The sequence below is a fragment of the Camarhynchus parvulus genome, chromosome 2 (assembly GCF_901933205.1).
Source record: "Camarhynchus parvulus chromosome 2, STF_HiC, whole genome shotgun sequence".
Taxonomy (NCBI): domain Eukaryota; kingdom Metazoa; phylum Chordata; class Aves; order Passeriformes; family Thraupidae; genus Camarhynchus; species Camarhynchus parvulus.
The window spans coordinates 77,620,101-77,637,910 of NC_044572.1; the positions used below are offsets into that span (position 1 = coordinate 77,620,101).

Consider the following 17,810-nt stretch of genomic DNA (forward strand, 5'->3'; position numbering starts at 1 on the left):
CACACAAATGTTGAAAGAAATGTGGGATATGGACTTGAAACACTTTGCCACCTGCAACTAGATTTCTACATTCATCATTTAAATTTCTGCTGGATTGTTAATTTGGATTTCAAATTTACTTGAAGAGATGCAAAGTTTACCTTAGGCCTCACACAATTAAACAGGCAAATTGCCCACAGATAATGCAGAAGAAAGACCTTGAAGTAAAACACTCTGTTCAACAAACATCTTAAAACTGATTGCTATTTTCTCTTCAGACTGTTTCGGATCTGTCTGTGCTCTGGAGCAATCTCTGGAAATACTTCTGCCTCCAGGTAAGTACTATATACACACTCAGTAACACAAAGGATTTTTTTAAAGGGAACCAGAACAATACTAATGGTGTAAAAAATTCACCCCTAGTATATTCTTCGAAGTGGGTAATACAAAATGGATGAAAGGAGTTTCACAGTAGAAGCTGGCACCTAAGCATAGTTCTGCTGCACCTGATGTAGCTGCTGCTGTTGGATTTGGCTGAGGAGGTTGCTGGATTAAGAAGTCAGTCTGGATATTTTATATTCTGACCAGAATTCAAATTTAAATCCAGCTTAATGAGAATGATGCATCCACGAGGCCAAGGAGAACATTCTGTCTGCTGAGAGTCCAAGAAGGTTTAATGACCATAATTAGAAAGTGAACGGGTCAGAAGTCTCTCAGCAGGGCTGGAGTCGCATACATCAGTTGTGAATCATGGTTTTATCAAGCTCAGCACTGCCACGTCTAGTTACTTTGGCTACACTGTAAAACATGTCATGGGAAGGATATTCAAAATGGTTTCAGCAGAAAAATGAGTCCATGCTGATACAGAACTGACTGATTTTTAGGCAAAACGACAGGTTCCTGGGTCCGCAACAATTTTTCTGTCCTAAATAACACGAAGTGTAAAAATAAAGCTCTTGTGACAGGATTTTCCATAAAGTATAACTGATTTCTAAAAGGGAGGAGAAACGTCCAAACAGACTGAAAAACATATTGGCTAGAGTGTTAGACAATAACTTGCAGTCAAGCTCAACCAACTTCTAGCAATATCTCAGCCCTGCCCACAAAGCGGTTCTGACAGTGACAGAACTTACATTGTGAAAAGCTCCTAAAGTTAATACAAACATCTGGTTTTGACATTAAAGATTTTGGTAAGTTTTTGCTGCCAAGTAGCCACCCAAAGGGGAAAAGGATTCAACTAGATGTACAACTGTGAACTGGGATTTAATTAACTAGCATCACTCTCCGACACACACCCCCATGTCCTCTTGCTCAGTATGGAACCAAACCAGTGGAACACTACAGCCCAGAGAATTCCTTCAGCATGTAGGTGCAAGCCTTGTCCTAGTAACTACAGAGAGAAGAACAGGAAAATGGAATCCTCTTTCCCAAACATCCTCCAAAATTACATCAGAATGAAAAAAAATGGACTCAAAAAAAGAGCTTGGAGACTGATTATCCTCAATTCATATGGTACATGCAGCAAAAGCTATATCCAAACCCCAACATCCTGACTTCTGAGCATGCTCAAAGGTAGGATTTCTCCCTCACATGCTCCAAATAGAAAGAACAACTTAGGAGAAAAAGAAATTAAAATTACTTTCCTATCTCTTTGATGAGACAAAATTGAAGGAAGACAGGATTTTATTCCACCCCTGCATATTTTATACCAAACTGATGAGCTCTCAGGGACAGACTCTACCTTCTGGGTCTGAGAGTAAGATGGTTGGGAAAGCCACAAATGAAGACAGACCCCCAAAAGAACATATTTCAAGGCCTAGTATCATCTTTTCATTTTCCCTGTCTTTGAAAAAGTCACCTTTGTTCCATAGCACATCCATAAATAAGAGCTGTGGACCAAAAGCATTTTCAATCACCTACAAGACCCCAGGTACACTCAGGCTGTGAGCTTCAAAGCTCTAAGTCTAAATCACATACATTTTTTCCTGGCACTTAGAGATGCTTCAACCTGGATGTGCGATTAGCAATCCAGAACTAATGACAGTGTGTACCAACAACAAGTAATTCATATACAAGGTCACTGTGAATAGACTCCTGTGGTGTTCTATAGATTCCTTACTGCCTTGTGGTTTCAGAAAACAATCACAAAAAGGGCGTAATTCTGATTTATTGATATTTGTTTGAATGCCTTCCATGACATTTTGCCATCCTAGGAATGGGGTGAGAGAGTTGGGTAAATCAGCTTAAAAAAAAATAAAAAGGCAGAGAAAAAAATGCAAATCAGGGTACACCAGTTAGGCAACCTTGGAAAAAGCATCTGGTACCAATGACTGAATAGCATCACTTTCTATCCCCTGTTGTTTAATCCCCTGTCTTCATCTTTCTTGTTGTTGCTGGTACCTCTGCAATGGCAAACCTGGTTTGGCTGATTTATGATGGCATTAGACTGATAACAGATGAGATCACAACATAAATGTTGAGCAGCAAATTTACTTCAGTGCTCTGCTTGGCTGCATCCTTTCCATTAAGCGTCAATCTATTTGCAGAGAGGAAATTCTGTGCAGCTGACCTTGGGAAAAAACATCTTGTTTCCCCAGAGCAGGCTTGAAGAAAATTGTCTAAAACATTTCTGCTGATCTAAACATCTGCAATGGCAGCTTAAAAAAAAAATAGGAGAAGATAAAAAAAGTTCAAGGGGGCTAAGTCTTGTTAAATTAGCAATGGAAACAAGGGGACCTTGAAGTTTAGCTAGGGATTACAACAGATATTAATACCCAGAAAAAAAGCTTAGCACTTATTCTGAGCTCCTCCTCAAGCCACTTACCAGATTACAGATATACTCATTACCTATATATAATCTACATATACATGTGTGTGACAAAGATAAAACAAATTCTGCTGAAGTAACTAGGCTTCACCACATGACGTAGCACTGACTGCAGTGTGGGCCCTTCTGTGGGTGCTTTGTGCAAAAATCAGTAAGAACTCCTTGTGCCATTTGAACAGGCCATCTTTGCTAGCTCGCTTCCTTTGGAAGAGGCCTGGCCACTCCAGAGGTGTTGCTGGCATTAGGGGCACTGAGATTTTAGTGGTGCCTGTCTCACAGGTGCTCTGTTAGAAGACAGGCATTCCTACTTTGAAAGACAACACAGAAAGGAAAAGCGTGCAGTTATGGAGTTTGACAAACATCAAAAGCACCTGCATTGGAACATTCCCTGTTACCTGACACATCCAGGTGTTCCAGGTTTGGGCACAGTGACACGACATCAAAGACTGCCTCATTGGAGATGTTGTAGCAGCCAGAGACCTCCAGCCTCCGCAGTTCAGGGCAGCACTGGGCAATGGTGTAGAGTCCTCTGTCTGTGAGCCGCCTGCAGCCACTAACAATTACCGTCTCCAACATGAGACAGACGTTGGGAGTATCCTGACAAAGCCTCCGGGTCAGCACTTTGAGAGCCCTGTCCACGTTGATTGTCTCGCCAGTGAGGCGAATTGTCCTCCAGAGCCGCGGGTCCCAGGCCAGGTTGTACCAGCGGCGGCACACGCGGGCGCAGCGGCACAGCTGGTTGGTGGGCAGGAAGGAGAAGATCTGGATCATGGCGTGGTCGGGCAGCCGGTCAATGTTGGCCTGCTCCTTCTGGTGCTTGGATGCCAGCCGGATGAGAGGATGGGTGAGACGGGTGGGAGGCGGCGAGTGGACCATGGCAACGGTTTCCCCAGTGACTGAGGATGAGGACGTCGATGAACCTCTGCCATTTTGGAACCCAGGGGAATTCGGTGGAAATATTAATGCTGGACTGGGTGTGCTGAGCGTTCGCATGCTCAGGTCGGAATCTGGAAGACAGAACACACAATTTCAATGAGCACAAAGACAGAGAGACAAAGACAGAGCTCTCTGCACAGCACCCTGCTAGCCTAGTTGCTAATGGAGTACGATGGACTTTGGGGTTTGTTGGGGGTTAAGCAGTCACTTCTACCAGTCAGAGTGAGAAAACGTATTTCAAAAGCCATGTGAGCAAAGGAGATGATGCAGTTCTGAGTCCTGAAAAGGAGACAGCAGTGGAAGGATTTTTTAAAATCCAAGGATTTTTATTCTTTATACTCTTAATTAAACACTGAATTGAACTACTATGTTTGAGTCAAAGGCTTTTTTTTTTGGCAGAAAGTAACTGTCCATAACCCTTGACACAGCTGTGAGCTCTTAGGGGCAGAGAATGCTGTGGTCCTTCATCTCTCAGCTCCTTCAGCCATTCAGCAGGAGGCCAAAAAAGAGCTCACAAGGCAAACACTGCTTCCTTCACCAGATCTGGGCAGATGGGAAAAGCCCAACTCCATACACTTATTTTCAATGTGTCATCAGAGAAGTTAATTTCTCAGTCATGCAAACTGAAACTCAGAAGTTCATCCAAGAGCCCAGTGACTAGTTCTTCATGTGCACACAGAAAACACTCCTTTCCAATGGACTAAAGCAAACTTCAGTTGAGAAAAAAAAAAAAGTAACTGATGGAGAAACAGCATTCCTGGAAACTTGTTGGAGAATTGTTATACACTATTTACACACTAATTGCTAGGGCTATTTGTCACACTGGAAGCAGTCAACTCAACTCCCCAAAACAATTTGCTACTTCTTTACCTTCTTTAGTTCATTTTAGTTGCCAAAATCAGAAAAAAAAATGAGATTTTTTGCTACTAAGAAAGGTTACCTTTGCTGTAAGGTTATTTCAACTGCTTTCCCTGTATATGCTGACATTGCCTACAAGTATTTTCCACTCCTCCTCCTAGTTTCTCAATGTAAACCAAGTAAAAAACTGGAAGACAACTAAGATATAACTGATAGTCAAGCAAATGCCGTGGGCGATACATTTAGATACTCTGAGGACATTTTAGCAGTATGCTACACAAGATACAAGCAGTGTATGAGAGATGCATGCTGCTGAGCACACTCCCTTCACCACAGTACTGATCTCAACAAAAATTTTTTATAAAGGAAAGCACCACCCAGAAATGAATACAGTAACCATAATTTAGTGACAAGCAGAATAACAAGTTTCACAGACAGACAATGTTTTTAGAGGACCAGGCTTTTCACCACATCACATCTCCTGCTGCCACATCAATGTTCAGGCCTTTCAGGGAAGTGTACAAAGGCAGCCCCTTAAGTAACACTGGCTCTGCAGCTCTGTGACTGTGACAGCACAGATAAGAGCTAAGCAAGATGCAGCCAGAAATGCATTTGACAAACATGTCCACACCTGGATTTGGGCAGGGTTTTTAAATTTAAGTACATTTTTGGTGAATTTGATCGTTACACATAAAGTTCCCCATGAAGCTTTTACTTAGCCCAGCACAGGCCTGCTCTGATCTCACTACGACAGCAGCAACCACAGGCCTGTATTTCCACAGTGTGTCTGCAAGGGAAAGAGGCACAAATATTTAGCTGAGGAATCCAAGACACAAAGTCCAATGGCTTGCTCAAGATCATCTGGTTGAGTTGCAGAAAGATCAAAATCATCTTCTCACACCATGGAGGCAAAATCTATACTACCCAGCTCTTCCCTCTTCCCTCTTCCTCTTCTGCATCTTGTTTTACTTAGAAATTCACTGTTTCAGCAAATGAAAGGAAAGAACATTTTCCCCAAGGCTGCTGAGTCCGTGCTATGGCTATGTGGTCCTAACACAGGGATTTGTGTATTTATGAGCAAGAACAGTAACTTCATGCTGAGCGGGTTTTGCAGACACCCTGCTCCCTTTGAGACTTCCTAATACCCCCTGGCAGCTTTTGCAAATAATTGCATCAGAGAGTGTTATTTCGTAAGCATCTGGTATATGCTGGTATTTTTAAAATGAGATTTACAGCTGGAGAGAAAAATCCAAACAGCAGCAGCCAGGCTCCTGCAGACAAGCACTGACTCCACAGGCCTCTTAGGCAACAGTCCCTGAGATTAATTTTTGCAAGGACTTACCATATGTTTGACCTTGCTCACATAATCACCAAAACCAGTGACAGTGCCTGAAGCTAAACATGCGCAGAATATGTGGCAAAGCCTTTACTTTTTGCTCCTTTTTTGAGATTTTAATACAAGAATGTTTCTAATATAAAAGAATATACACTTTTCTTCCAAGTGCTGGATGTATCTTCTACTGTTACATGTATTTGATATTGTCAATTCCTCTCGTATTACTTTTTCATTTGCTTTGGGCCTTTTCCTTGGTTAACTGTTGGTTGCTTGTTTTACACAAACCAGAACAAAAAGGAAAACAAAATTATATAAATAAAAAAAAAACACAGAAGAAACTCTTGTTTCTATTCCACAAAATAGTACTAAAATCAAAAGCAAAAAGTTCAAATTATTTACATCTGCTTTAAATAATTTTTGGTCCTCTGGGAATAAGTACCTTCTGTAAGACACAGCATATTTGGGAAACGTACATTTTTAGTCAGTTATCACTAAAAACACCTTTGAAATTTCTGTAGGGTCTTCGTTAGTTCTGCAGTGTTCATTAGTTTCCATTTCTACTTAAGCGTAAAAAAGCTTTTCATAGTCCATGATTCTCCCCCCCTTCCCCGGGTAAGCAATGCTCCAAGCTAATACGGCTAATCTCCACTGCTTTTGGATCAGAAGTGGCATTCCTTCATCACTCCTGGGCGCTGTGAATAATCAATACTTAGACATTCTGGGTGTGTAATGAATTACTAAGATGTGGTTTTTAACTTAGACTTTGAGCTAAAAAAGGCCTGACCTTCTGTTTTATGTGTATGCTCTGTGCTTTGTGCTCTCTTAATTCTCTCATTAGTATAGCAGTTCCAGATGTGCATCCTGTATTTCCTTTCCCTTCAGTCCTGAAGATGCATCATGTAAAACTTGCTCCCTCCATCCTCAGGGCACGGAGGGACAGACAGACACACACACATGCACCCTGTCTCCCCAGCAGAAAGTATTGTGGAAAAAGACCATAGTGGTGCCACTGTGTTTAAAAAAGAGAGTTGTGAGCACATTACTGCTCTGCTGAGCCCATAATGCAATATGGTCTCAGACAGGAATTTTGCTGGTAGCTCAGCTGAACTCCACACAGAGGTATTCCTGCTTACTGTTTGCTGTACGTGCCTAAGGGGAAACAAAAAATTAAAAAAAAAAAAAAATAGCAGGTGAGCCCAGGAGCCTTACTGCCAGGAAAAACTTGGAAAGCTTTTTGCTAGCATTTAAAACTTAAGCAAAACACTTGGTCTACTGTACATTTTCCAGACTTTTCTCATGTTGTTGGGAGGGGCTTCCTGTAGCACTATCTCAACCTCTAGGAGTTTCCTTAGAATTTTGTTCTTCACCATTTACTGAGCGCTAGCCAACAGGCTGGGGCAGTCTGAGAAAGAGCAAATTAATGACTGTGTAACATTAATAAACACAACCCTGCCAGTTGAAGTTGCTGATTAAAGTTCTCAATACACATCTTTATACACACACACATGCCCTATACAAGCACTTCTCTTGTAAACTCAGTTGTTTACAAGCCTGAAATGCGACTTTAATTTTGGTGATCTTAGAAAGTAAAAGCAAACTAGCAAGCAGCCTTGCACTTCCCTCCCTACAACCTCTTTTGCCCTTTTGCCTCCAATCTTCTGTGCAAGATACCTTTTATTAAAACTTTGATCAAGCTCTGATAGTTGCTTGTTTAAGACAAAATTTCTTAACAATCTTTAAAGAAATCTCAAAAGATTAATTCCAGAAACAGAACCATAAAAGCCGACACGGAGGGATAAAATGCACTAGAGGGAGTTTTCTTATTCTGCTAGGAATCTGGTTTATTTCAAAGGATTTTTTCTCCCCAGTTTGTTTCCCAATTAATAGATACACATGGGAACAAAAAACCTTTAAATATATAAGAATTAAGCCAAGATCTAACCTCCATTCTTTCTGGCATCGACAATAATATGCAGTCTGATTTCAGAACCAGAGAGAGAAAACAGTGTTGTATTTCCATTACTCCAGCAACACACACTCACACGGGACACTCGATGTCCACATCCCAGCATGGACTTTTTAAGATTGAGCCATTTTCCACACTTAAGGCATGACTCCATTCATTCAAACCTTCCACTACAATACTGTGAATGGGTCTTTTTTGAAATGAATACTATACTGAGTTCTTCAAGCTAACAAAATTAAAATGAAAATTTTGCAAATATCAATCAAACTTGAGATTCTTATCTGACAACTGAAAAAGGTCCTCTGTGTTGATCTCCTGTCACCACTGATGTTTCTAGCAACACTAAGGCAAGAAATAAATAAAACTGTGTTCAAGTTCTGAAAAAGTCAGTATAGCTGAGAAGAATAAAAAGCAATTGTCATTTTTGTAAACATTAGCTGCAGAGTAATGTGCACAAGAAGCACTTACACAGCTTGCCAAAACCTCACTGACTTTTAGCATCTCTTCAGTAAGTGTTGTGTAGATATTGCATAGTTTATTAAGCGCAGTGTGGGTATAGACTTCACATTTTTACCACAATACCATCAACCTCAGGCATGCCAAGTAAGTAGTCCTTTTACAGAGACTGGGGAAAATGGGAACTAAATGGGTGTAGCAGCTACGATCAACGGTGCAAAGGGGAACAGAGGCCTCTACAGGGGATACAACGAGGGCTGATTCAAGGAGAGACTTGTGAATTTGACAGACAGATTTCAAATATGGCTTTGTGCCCTTGGATTAGAGTAGGAAAAGGAGTTAGCTAAGACAGCAGGCTACAATACAACCATTTTCATTCCAAGGCACTGGGTATGGACAAAGTTCCAGAAAAAGTGCTACCTACAAAAAATAAAGAGCATCTTCCACATCACAAACATCCTCAGGCATTTTTCTCAGGATAAGTTACCCTACTGACCTCGGTTCCTCCCAATCCCAGGAGGCTGGGAGGAACTGGAGACTCTGAGATAGCAAAGAGGCAGCTGGAACAAAACTCACATGCAAGCTTGTGTGGGGCTGCAGCAGTCAAGAATGCCAGAAGGAAAGAGTTGCCCAGTGGAGATAGCCACATGATTTTGCAGCCTTTTACAATGAAGAACATGCAGAATGAGTTGGATGAGCTCTCTCATCTCTCTCCAAGAACACTAAGTACACCTAAACCATCTCTGATGTGCATATCTGCCTTGTTTTTAACTGCTAGGGGCAGCTATTACTCAGCTCACTGAGGTGCCTGTTCCAGTGTTGTCACTGTATCAAGTTTCTAAGTTTTTCCTATTATTTGGCTCATATAAGAAGTTGTTTCTTGCCCCTCTCCTTGTGCTTGTGAAGAATGAGAGGTCTCCACTCTCCCTGTAAGGATTTCTTACATGCATTTGCCTTTCTTTTTATTAGTCATGTTACTAACATTCCCAGTTTCCTCTGTCTTTTCCTTTACATTTTCTCCTATCTGTGTGTTTTTGTCTTAAAGCACAATGCTCTGCACTAAGCACCACGCGCCACCCAACCCCACCAGCAGTGGTGAAACTGGAGTACTTTGCGCCCATATTCCATGGAAACCACATTTCCAACTTCCCAGATTTCAACAGTCCCAAAAGGGTGATGTATTTTCACTATGTGACTCAAGAGATTGCTGGGATACCATGTGACATACAGCACCTAGATATTTATTTTCCACACCTGTGTTTATAGAATCCATTCATCTTCCCTACACCTGTCTCCTTGGAGAATACTATGTTTTCTCTCTCGTTAATCTACTTTTCAAGAGTATTTTGAGCACTGAGCAACCTTCTCAGAGCGTGTTAGTTTTCAGTTTTCCAAATACTTTGCAGCTCCAGGGCCATAAATTTTAACCCATTTCTCTAGATGTTGATAATTTTGTGTCCCAATTCAATTGAAAAAGATGGTTCCTAGAGAGAAATGGAAAGTCTGGCAACCTGCTCACAAATATTGTTGGCCATTGCAGATGAGACCAGCTCAGTTGGTCAGAGCATGGTGCTGGTTACACCAAGGTTGTGGGTCTAATTCCTCTATGGGCCAGTCACTCAAGAGCTGCGCTCAATGGTCCCTTCCAAATCAGCATATTCTGTGATTTCTAAAGGGTTCTTCCCGAAACATCATCACAGCTGACAAATACTCTGAGTGATAATCCCCTTCAGTGCTCACCTTATCATGATTTTGTTCACTCCATATTTCACCAGTTTGTTTCCAATACACACATGCAAAAGTCAAAATAAACCTGAGATGACTTACAGCTACTGCTTCCCTCTCACCAGACAATTTATTTTTGCTAAAATAGAAAATTACATGGAAAACTAAGGTCAAAGGTACAACAACACTTTGGCAAAGGTAAAAACTAATTTTTTATCCTGTGAGATCTTGTCAGTCAATGAAAATGCAATTCTCTTGTCTTAAAATGAGAATGCAATTCTCATTTTAAGAGCAAAGACCTGCAGCAGAGCTTGATTTGTCAGTGTAAGAATAAGCAACCTTGGAGCTCACAAAGTAATCACATCCACATGGCCTTGGAAGGAACAGTTCTACAGAACTTGAAATAACCTTTTATGGTTTTGAAAAACCTCCTTTACAATGTAATAAGAAACTGTACCTATTGTATAGGACTAGAAGCATTGTGGAAGAGGGATATGTTAACTCAAATCTGTAGCCATTTCATAGCAGTTTCTGTGTGACACTTTACACCTTGGATTACAGTGGTGTAGCTTCCCTGTGATGTTGAGCTCCAGTTTTCTTTAGCCTATAAACTCCTCTACACACATTTGGAGACCTGATCTTGCATTCCTGGCATACTCACAATAGATGCTTAAAGTCAAAGAGTATTGCAAGTGAAGTGATCATTATAGTTTTATTAAGCAAATAATTCTTCCTTACAGTGTATTTGTGGAAAACTGGAACTAATTTCCCCCCTACTGACTTTGTCCCTTACAACTTGGCAGGAATTAATTTTATCCCCATATTTTTGAACGAAGCTAAAAATACAAAGACTGAGAGGGAGGAGAAGTAAAAAAGTAATTCACTATTAGTTTAGGAAGTCAAAGCATTATAATTTAGACGTCAGTACCACTGATGATACTAGCACATCAGCTCTGAGAAAAGGGTTTCACAGTGCAGCATTGAGGGGAATTACACAGAGATGGATTGGAAGGTGCATTTTTTCCATGTTCTGTAAATATGTATCCCATAATGAATTCCACACATGCTTAAGTAAAAGCTCTGCTTAAATCCTTCAGTCAGATGCTCTCCCAACTCTTTATGGTATGCTAGGGAGCTCCTCCAGCTGAGCTAGTTTGTATTTACATTAGCGAGGAGTGCAGCCCAGAAAGAGGAGTTCTGTGGAGCAAAACTAATATTGCTGAAAGCCCAACATCCACAGGCCTGGGAAGTGGATGTTATTTTTTTGCCAATATTTAATTTAATCCCCAACCCTGAATGCTCAGTAGGGGATGCCTTTGGTGCTTTAGGTGTACTGCCAGAACATATTTTTTGGCTTTAGTTTTGCCTGAGTGTAACTGGGTTCATATACCTCGTGGTGGTCACTAAAACAGAGTAAGAAGGAGAGGCATTTCAAAAGCAAGCTTTGGACTTGAACAAGAATGCCAATGTAGATGAACTCATTGGTCAGAAGAAGCCCCTGTCTACCTCCTCAAAACCATGAGTTATCATCTCCCATCCTATTCCATACCACTCTGAGGAGAGGCTTCATGTGCCCTGCTGGATTTTCAAGGCTGGAATATCAATGGACCAGACACACTGCATTTCATCAGCCCCCATTTTCAGGATTATCACACCTATGAGGATCCATGCTGTTCAATGCATTGCTCTAAAATGTGCAAACCAAATGTAGTTAAAACAAAAAGAATAATTTTACGAGATTCTTATAAATAAGCACCTTCAACATACTTCAATATAAAGGTTTAAATAAGACAACAAAAAGATAGCAAGTTTGCTTAATTTCAAATCTTACTAAAAATCCTGCCATCATCTCTCTCTCATCTCCTGGTAAGTTTGACAGCCTTAATTAACCCAGAAACCCCTCCTGGTGAATACAACAAAACCTTCCCAATTTATCCAGAGAATGACTTGCTTCAGTGAAACAGGCATACAACTATAACCTGCCTTTTCTTTGAGTTACTCTAACATGGTCCAAGGTCAAAATTTTGTCAGGTAAAACATGTTTACACCTGACTAGATAACATCTACATTACAATGTTCCACTTTTTAAATCCACTGTTCTTTATTTTTCATTTAACACCAAGTTTAAATAAATGTAGAGAGGATGAGTGCACACTGCTTGATAGTGGCTCTCAAGCTACACACACAGGGCCAGAATCAGTCACTTAGATTACTGAGATGGGACAAACAGATCCTACTCTATCTTTGAATGATAAACACTCAGTTTGTGTTGATTGCAAATATGTCTTTGCAATTTATATAGAAAACTGGAACAACTGCTTAATGGCTCCCAACTTCAAAATGCAGAAATCCAATCAGCTGCTCCAGACAATTGTAGCTGTCCTACTATTTTACCTTCCAAAAATGGGAGAATTTGGAATAAAATATGTATCAGTTTACATTATTACAAAACTTCAAGACAAGTTGCTGGAACATATTTATAGAAGAGAAATATTTTCAAAATCCCCAGTTCACATGGATAAAAACCATGGGGACCTACAGAACTCTGAAATATAGATCTGGTAGATGTGCGTGACTCTAAGTGGAAAATAATATACAAAGCAGAGGAATGTTTACCTCTGGGAAAAGCTGACAATATAATCACTTTGTTGTGTAATCAAGAGGACTTGGATCCAGTTGGTAGCAAATGCTGCAGTAGACAAATAATTCCCCTAAGAACGGCTGTTTCCAGCATAATCACCATAAACAAATTATTTGTGTAAAAGAATATTGTCTCATAATCAACTGTTGGCATTTTAAAAGCATGCAGCTCTCAGAAATTACTGACTTTCAAATTAACAGGAGATCCAGGATATGACCTTCAAAATCGGAGAAACAAATGGTAAGCAGTATGCTAAACAGAATAATGGTAAACGGTAATGAGAGATTGAAAGCCATAAAATTGTGCTTCTCTCCCATCATCAAGTTTAGAACACAGAATCATAGAAAGTTGATGGGTTGAAAGAGACTTGGAAGATTGTCTAGATCCAATCCTCTGGGCGTGGGAGGGACAACTTCTACCAGAACAGATTGCTCAGACCTCCATCCAACCTGGCTTTGAATGCTTCCAGGGATGGGACATCAACAACTTCTCTGGGCAACCTGTTCCATTGCCTCACTACCCTGGCAGTAAAGAATTTCTTTTGTATATGTAATCTAAACCTACTCTTTTTTCACTTTGAAGCCACTTCCCCTTGTCCTGCCTCTACACGCTCTTGTAAATAGTCTCTCTGCAGGTGCTAATGATGCATTAAATCAATGTAATTTAGAATACTACAAATATGCTTCCTAAAATAAATTCAGGCTTTGAAAACACAGTCTTTGCTGATAATTTGGAAAAGATAAACCTGTAAATTATGCAACAGAGTTGTACAAGAAGAGGCCTCTAGAATAAAAATAAGAAAACAAACTCAAAACCCAATTGGTAAAGCCAATCCCAACTCAGCTTGGCTCAGCCCAGCTTGTTATGGATTGTCCATGAGATGCCTGCCAGTGCCTGCTTGGTGTCCCAGCTGATGAGTCATGTCAGAGCAGCAGGCCCATCCCTATACCAGCTAAACTACCAGTAAGTGAGTGATAATGAAACAGCAACAAAAAATGCTGCCAACAGACAAGAGAACATAACCTTCTTCTAAAAAAACTGCTTAATAAGTTACCATGTTTCTGCTCACTCCAGGGTGAGTTTGGTGAGGTCTTTTCAGTCCCCTAGGGGAATTACACTGAGGCAGTAACAGTTTTCCTGACTTTAGAGAGGAGATGTGTTTACTCCCAGACTAATGCTTTTGCAGACTAAGAGCCCTGCCTGCATCCATCTGTAGGATGCCCACGAATTACAGAAATTTAGTGGAACTGTGCAAAGTGTAACTAAAGGCTGACCTGCAACACCTGCTCCTGATCAGCTCAGATCCATTTACACCTCAGTTTTCAAAGCTTATTTTCTTTTCCAGGAATCAGATTCCTTCAAAAGCACCTGCTAGTATCCTGGCAAGCACGCTCATGTTTTGAGGGCAAATACCTTGTTTCTAGGGCTGCATCCCTCCTCCCTTCTGACACATGGCCAAACTGAGAAAAACAAAGCTGGTCTCCAGGGCTTTTTGAAGGAACGGTAGAAAACTTCACTTAATCCACATTTTTGCATTTCTTACAAACCCACAGTGTTGCCACTACATGTACAGACAAAGAAATGCATTCAGCAAAGAGCTGGCCAAAACTAGTTCCCCAACAAATCACCTTTGGGACCTGGGTGAGAGGAACACTCTGGAGAGGATGAAAGCAAAGAAACATAGGCCTCCAAAGCAGAAACCCACGACACCAGCTCAATCTAACTTATCCAGCATCTCTTCAACAAAGATACATAAACTGAGGCTTTTTCATAATAAACACGTCACGTTATGAGAGCCTGGAGTTACAGTGAGCAGTCCACTCTTGTTACAAACACACACAATACACACACAACAACGCACTGAGCAAGCATGAAGTGCTTACTTAGAACCACAAGGATTAAAATTTTGTTTATGGGAAATCTGGGAGTTAAGCTGGGAAAGAGACATGGTCATTGGCAGCTTTCTTCTACTACAAAAATGTAACTGGCTCAAGCCCAACTGCGCTAAGTTACATGGATTCCTGACCACCAGTGTGAAGCAGTCCCAGACTGTGTCAAAACAGATGGTACTTGTGACTGCAGAAGCATTCAGAGGGCATTAGCCACCCTCTGAAACCCAGCCCTGCCGTCTGAGGTCCCAGTTGCTGTGTCTGTGACTGGTGCTGTATAAATTGCAGATCGCTATTTATATGCAACAGCATAAGGTACTCTGGCATTTGAGGGGTATCAGATATACATACATGCAAGTAAATAAAGAATTCAGCACTCAGTATTTATGGCAACTTCAATAACTTCCCAGTCTACTGAACACCACAATAAATAACTGCTTTATGGTGCAGAAAATATGAACTGACTCTAATTATTCTTTTTCAATTCATTGTGATTTCAATTTACTGAAATGAGATAAACAAAGTTATTCACTGACTCTTTCAATGTCACTTTGATTTCATTACCTCAAAATCAATGTGCAAAAAAAGAAAATGTGATGTTTATGTCAACACAATTGCTGAGGTATTATTCAAAGCAAGAACTCTGCACTATCTAAATCTTTAAGTCTATTTCATGTTAACCTAAGCTCATTATTTTAAACATCATCATTAGTTCTATATGGAATTTTTCATTTATCCTCAGATTTATTATCACCAGCTTATGGCAGTATCTCAGGCAGTAGACTTAAACACAGGACAGCAGCAAAAGCAGCATTTGGAATCAAGAAATATTAGACATCTTGACAAAGTAAGAGGAAGATGAAGAGAAAGGCCCTTATCTTCACAAAGTCCAAGGAAAATGGGAGCCTGCCAAGGGGTCTAATGAATATGTATATACACCTGACAGGAAGGTGTACACGAGTCCCTTCTAAATATAATTACTCTGTGTTTACCAATTCAATTGTTCTTAACAATGCTCCTCTTTTTGAGGCCTTGCACAGAATAACAAAGCCTGTCTAATTAAAGCAAATCAAACCCTTGTGAAAATGTCATAACAAATGTTCTAATTCCCAAACTCTGAGTGGAAAAGTTAAGTGATCTTGACCTATGCAGCAGAAGATCAAAAAGGATATACTAATATGCACCATGACCTCCAACAGATGCAGTTAAGCAGGAAGGTGATGGAAAGGTTACTGTACTTGCAGAGCCACCTAAGAAGGAGCAGTAGCCAAGTTGAACTAAGAAACAACATCCTACTTGAGGGTTAAAAATTTTGACACAGTACACAAATAGATGAAGGCATAGGGTGAGTGGGTTAGGACTGACATCTAGAGCTTACTAGGAAGCAGCAAAATTTTAAAAAACCAAAACACAACAATAGAGGAATTAATAAGCAGCAAAATTTTAAAAAACCAAAACACAACAATAGAGGAATTAATCTATGAAGAAAATTGTGTTTAGGATGTTGTTTACACAGGATGACCCAAAAGATTTCCCATGCTTTATCACCAACTGGCCCTGCTTTTTCAGCCATCCTGGTCTTTCTAAAACAGGGAAGTAAAACTCTTACTGAAAGAATTTGTCAGGGAGGTGAAAAATAAAGGAGTAACTGATGCTTATTTTCATCATTGGCATGGATACACATTTGGGGCTGAGAAGCAATGCCCTTGCTACACCGCACACTTTTACAGATTTTTTACTCTGCTCATAAAATACAGACCATTCTCCATTTTGAGAGGAAAGAGGATGAAGTTCACTACAGTGCACGTGATCCATAGGAGCATATTAAACCCTACTCATGCAGACTCTGATAAGTGTCTTGAACTTCAGTGAAATTCCTCAAGATTTTTTTTTTCCTCTCACAATACAGTGAATATACCAAAGATCATTGTAACTTACAACTTGAGTTTGAAACTCAGCATTCACTGGCCTCAGTTCTGAGACTCGTGAGCAGCACACTCCACTACCAGTCTTCCTCCTTGCTGTAGAAAATGAGCATGTCCTCTCCTTTTGATAGAGTTGGGGCTAAAAATTTCTTGGTGGGACACACTAAGCTTGGAGACAAGGACTACCACAACTACTAAATTGGTGCTGAAATCCTAGTGAATCCACCCTCAGACCACCTCCAGGTGAACTGATGCTTATCCTTATAAAATCTGCTTCAGAAGTGAAGCTGATGGACACAAAGCACAGGGGAAAGTTATAATCTTTCAGAGAGAGAAAAGCACTGTCCAACTGCAGTACTACCATTATTTTTAAGGAGTGATGACAATGTTGTGTTTACAGGATCTGTGATGTAAATTAAGGTAGATGTAATGAGGCTCTGGTTCTAGAAAAGACATTTAACACTCTGCTGTAGTTCCACTAGGTACTGAAGCTTCAGGTGGAGAAATTATAGTAATCACTTACTTCATCATCTCCCTCTTAATTGCACACGACTTCAAGCAGAACACTGCTGCAAACAAAAAAAAAATTACAAAAATGTATTCCTAGCATTCTTCAGCATAATTTGGAAACATGGTACATGGCCAATAAAGAGAGATCTCAAAGTCACATTTAAAAGCTTTTAATGAGAAGGTAAAAAGAATTTTTATTAGGAAACATTTAGAAGCACATAGTGACTTCACGTTTTCCAGCTCACTGAATTTACAAGCAAAGAGGCTAATGCTGTAGTACCGGGATACCAATTAGTTCCTAGGATGTGCAGAGTACCAGAGGCTACTGTAAGTTCAGAGCAGCCAGCATCTCACAGGATCACAACTCCCCTCACTACACACTAAAACTAAAATGCTGCCAGGTTAGTTCACTCTCTTCTCTTCTATTTGTGGCAAAGAGACATTTATAACATCAGTAATGGGCTGGAAAGCATTGCCCTCATTTCATCATACTAAGTTACACACCATTCACGCTGTGTTCACAACTATTTATAGCATGAACCATGTATAGGAACATGACACTGCAAAAGTGTCACTATGAGAAATGCTAAAGTAAGAAGTGAGACGAGATTACAAACACTGGGCCACTAATCTCCTATAATCCAGTTATGCATTTACTTGCTCCATAATTTTAATTCCATTTACAGAACACATGAACCATATGCAAAGCACTGATACTACTGATATTACACACAGCTCAGAAAAATACTTCTGTAGCCCTGA

At 40.3% G+C, this 17,810-nt stretch overlaps 1 protein-coding gene across 2 annotated transcripts in view; it reads right to left on the reverse strand.

Annotated features, from left to right (window-relative positions):
* Positions 1 to 17,810, reverse strand: part of FBXL7 (F-box and leucine rich repeat protein 7) — a 172,651-nt gene that overhangs the window by 5,810 nt on the left and 149,031 nt on the right. For both annotated transcript variants that reach the window (XM_030969999.1, XM_030969990.1), the window contains exon 3: positions 3,202 to 3,813. In XM_030969999.1, the coding sequence (XP_030825859.1) occupies positions 3,202 to 3,799 (598 nt within the window). In that variant the 5' untranslated portion in view covers positions 3,800 to 3,813. The remainder of the gene's footprint in view (positions 1 to 3,201; positions 3,814 to 17,810) is intronic.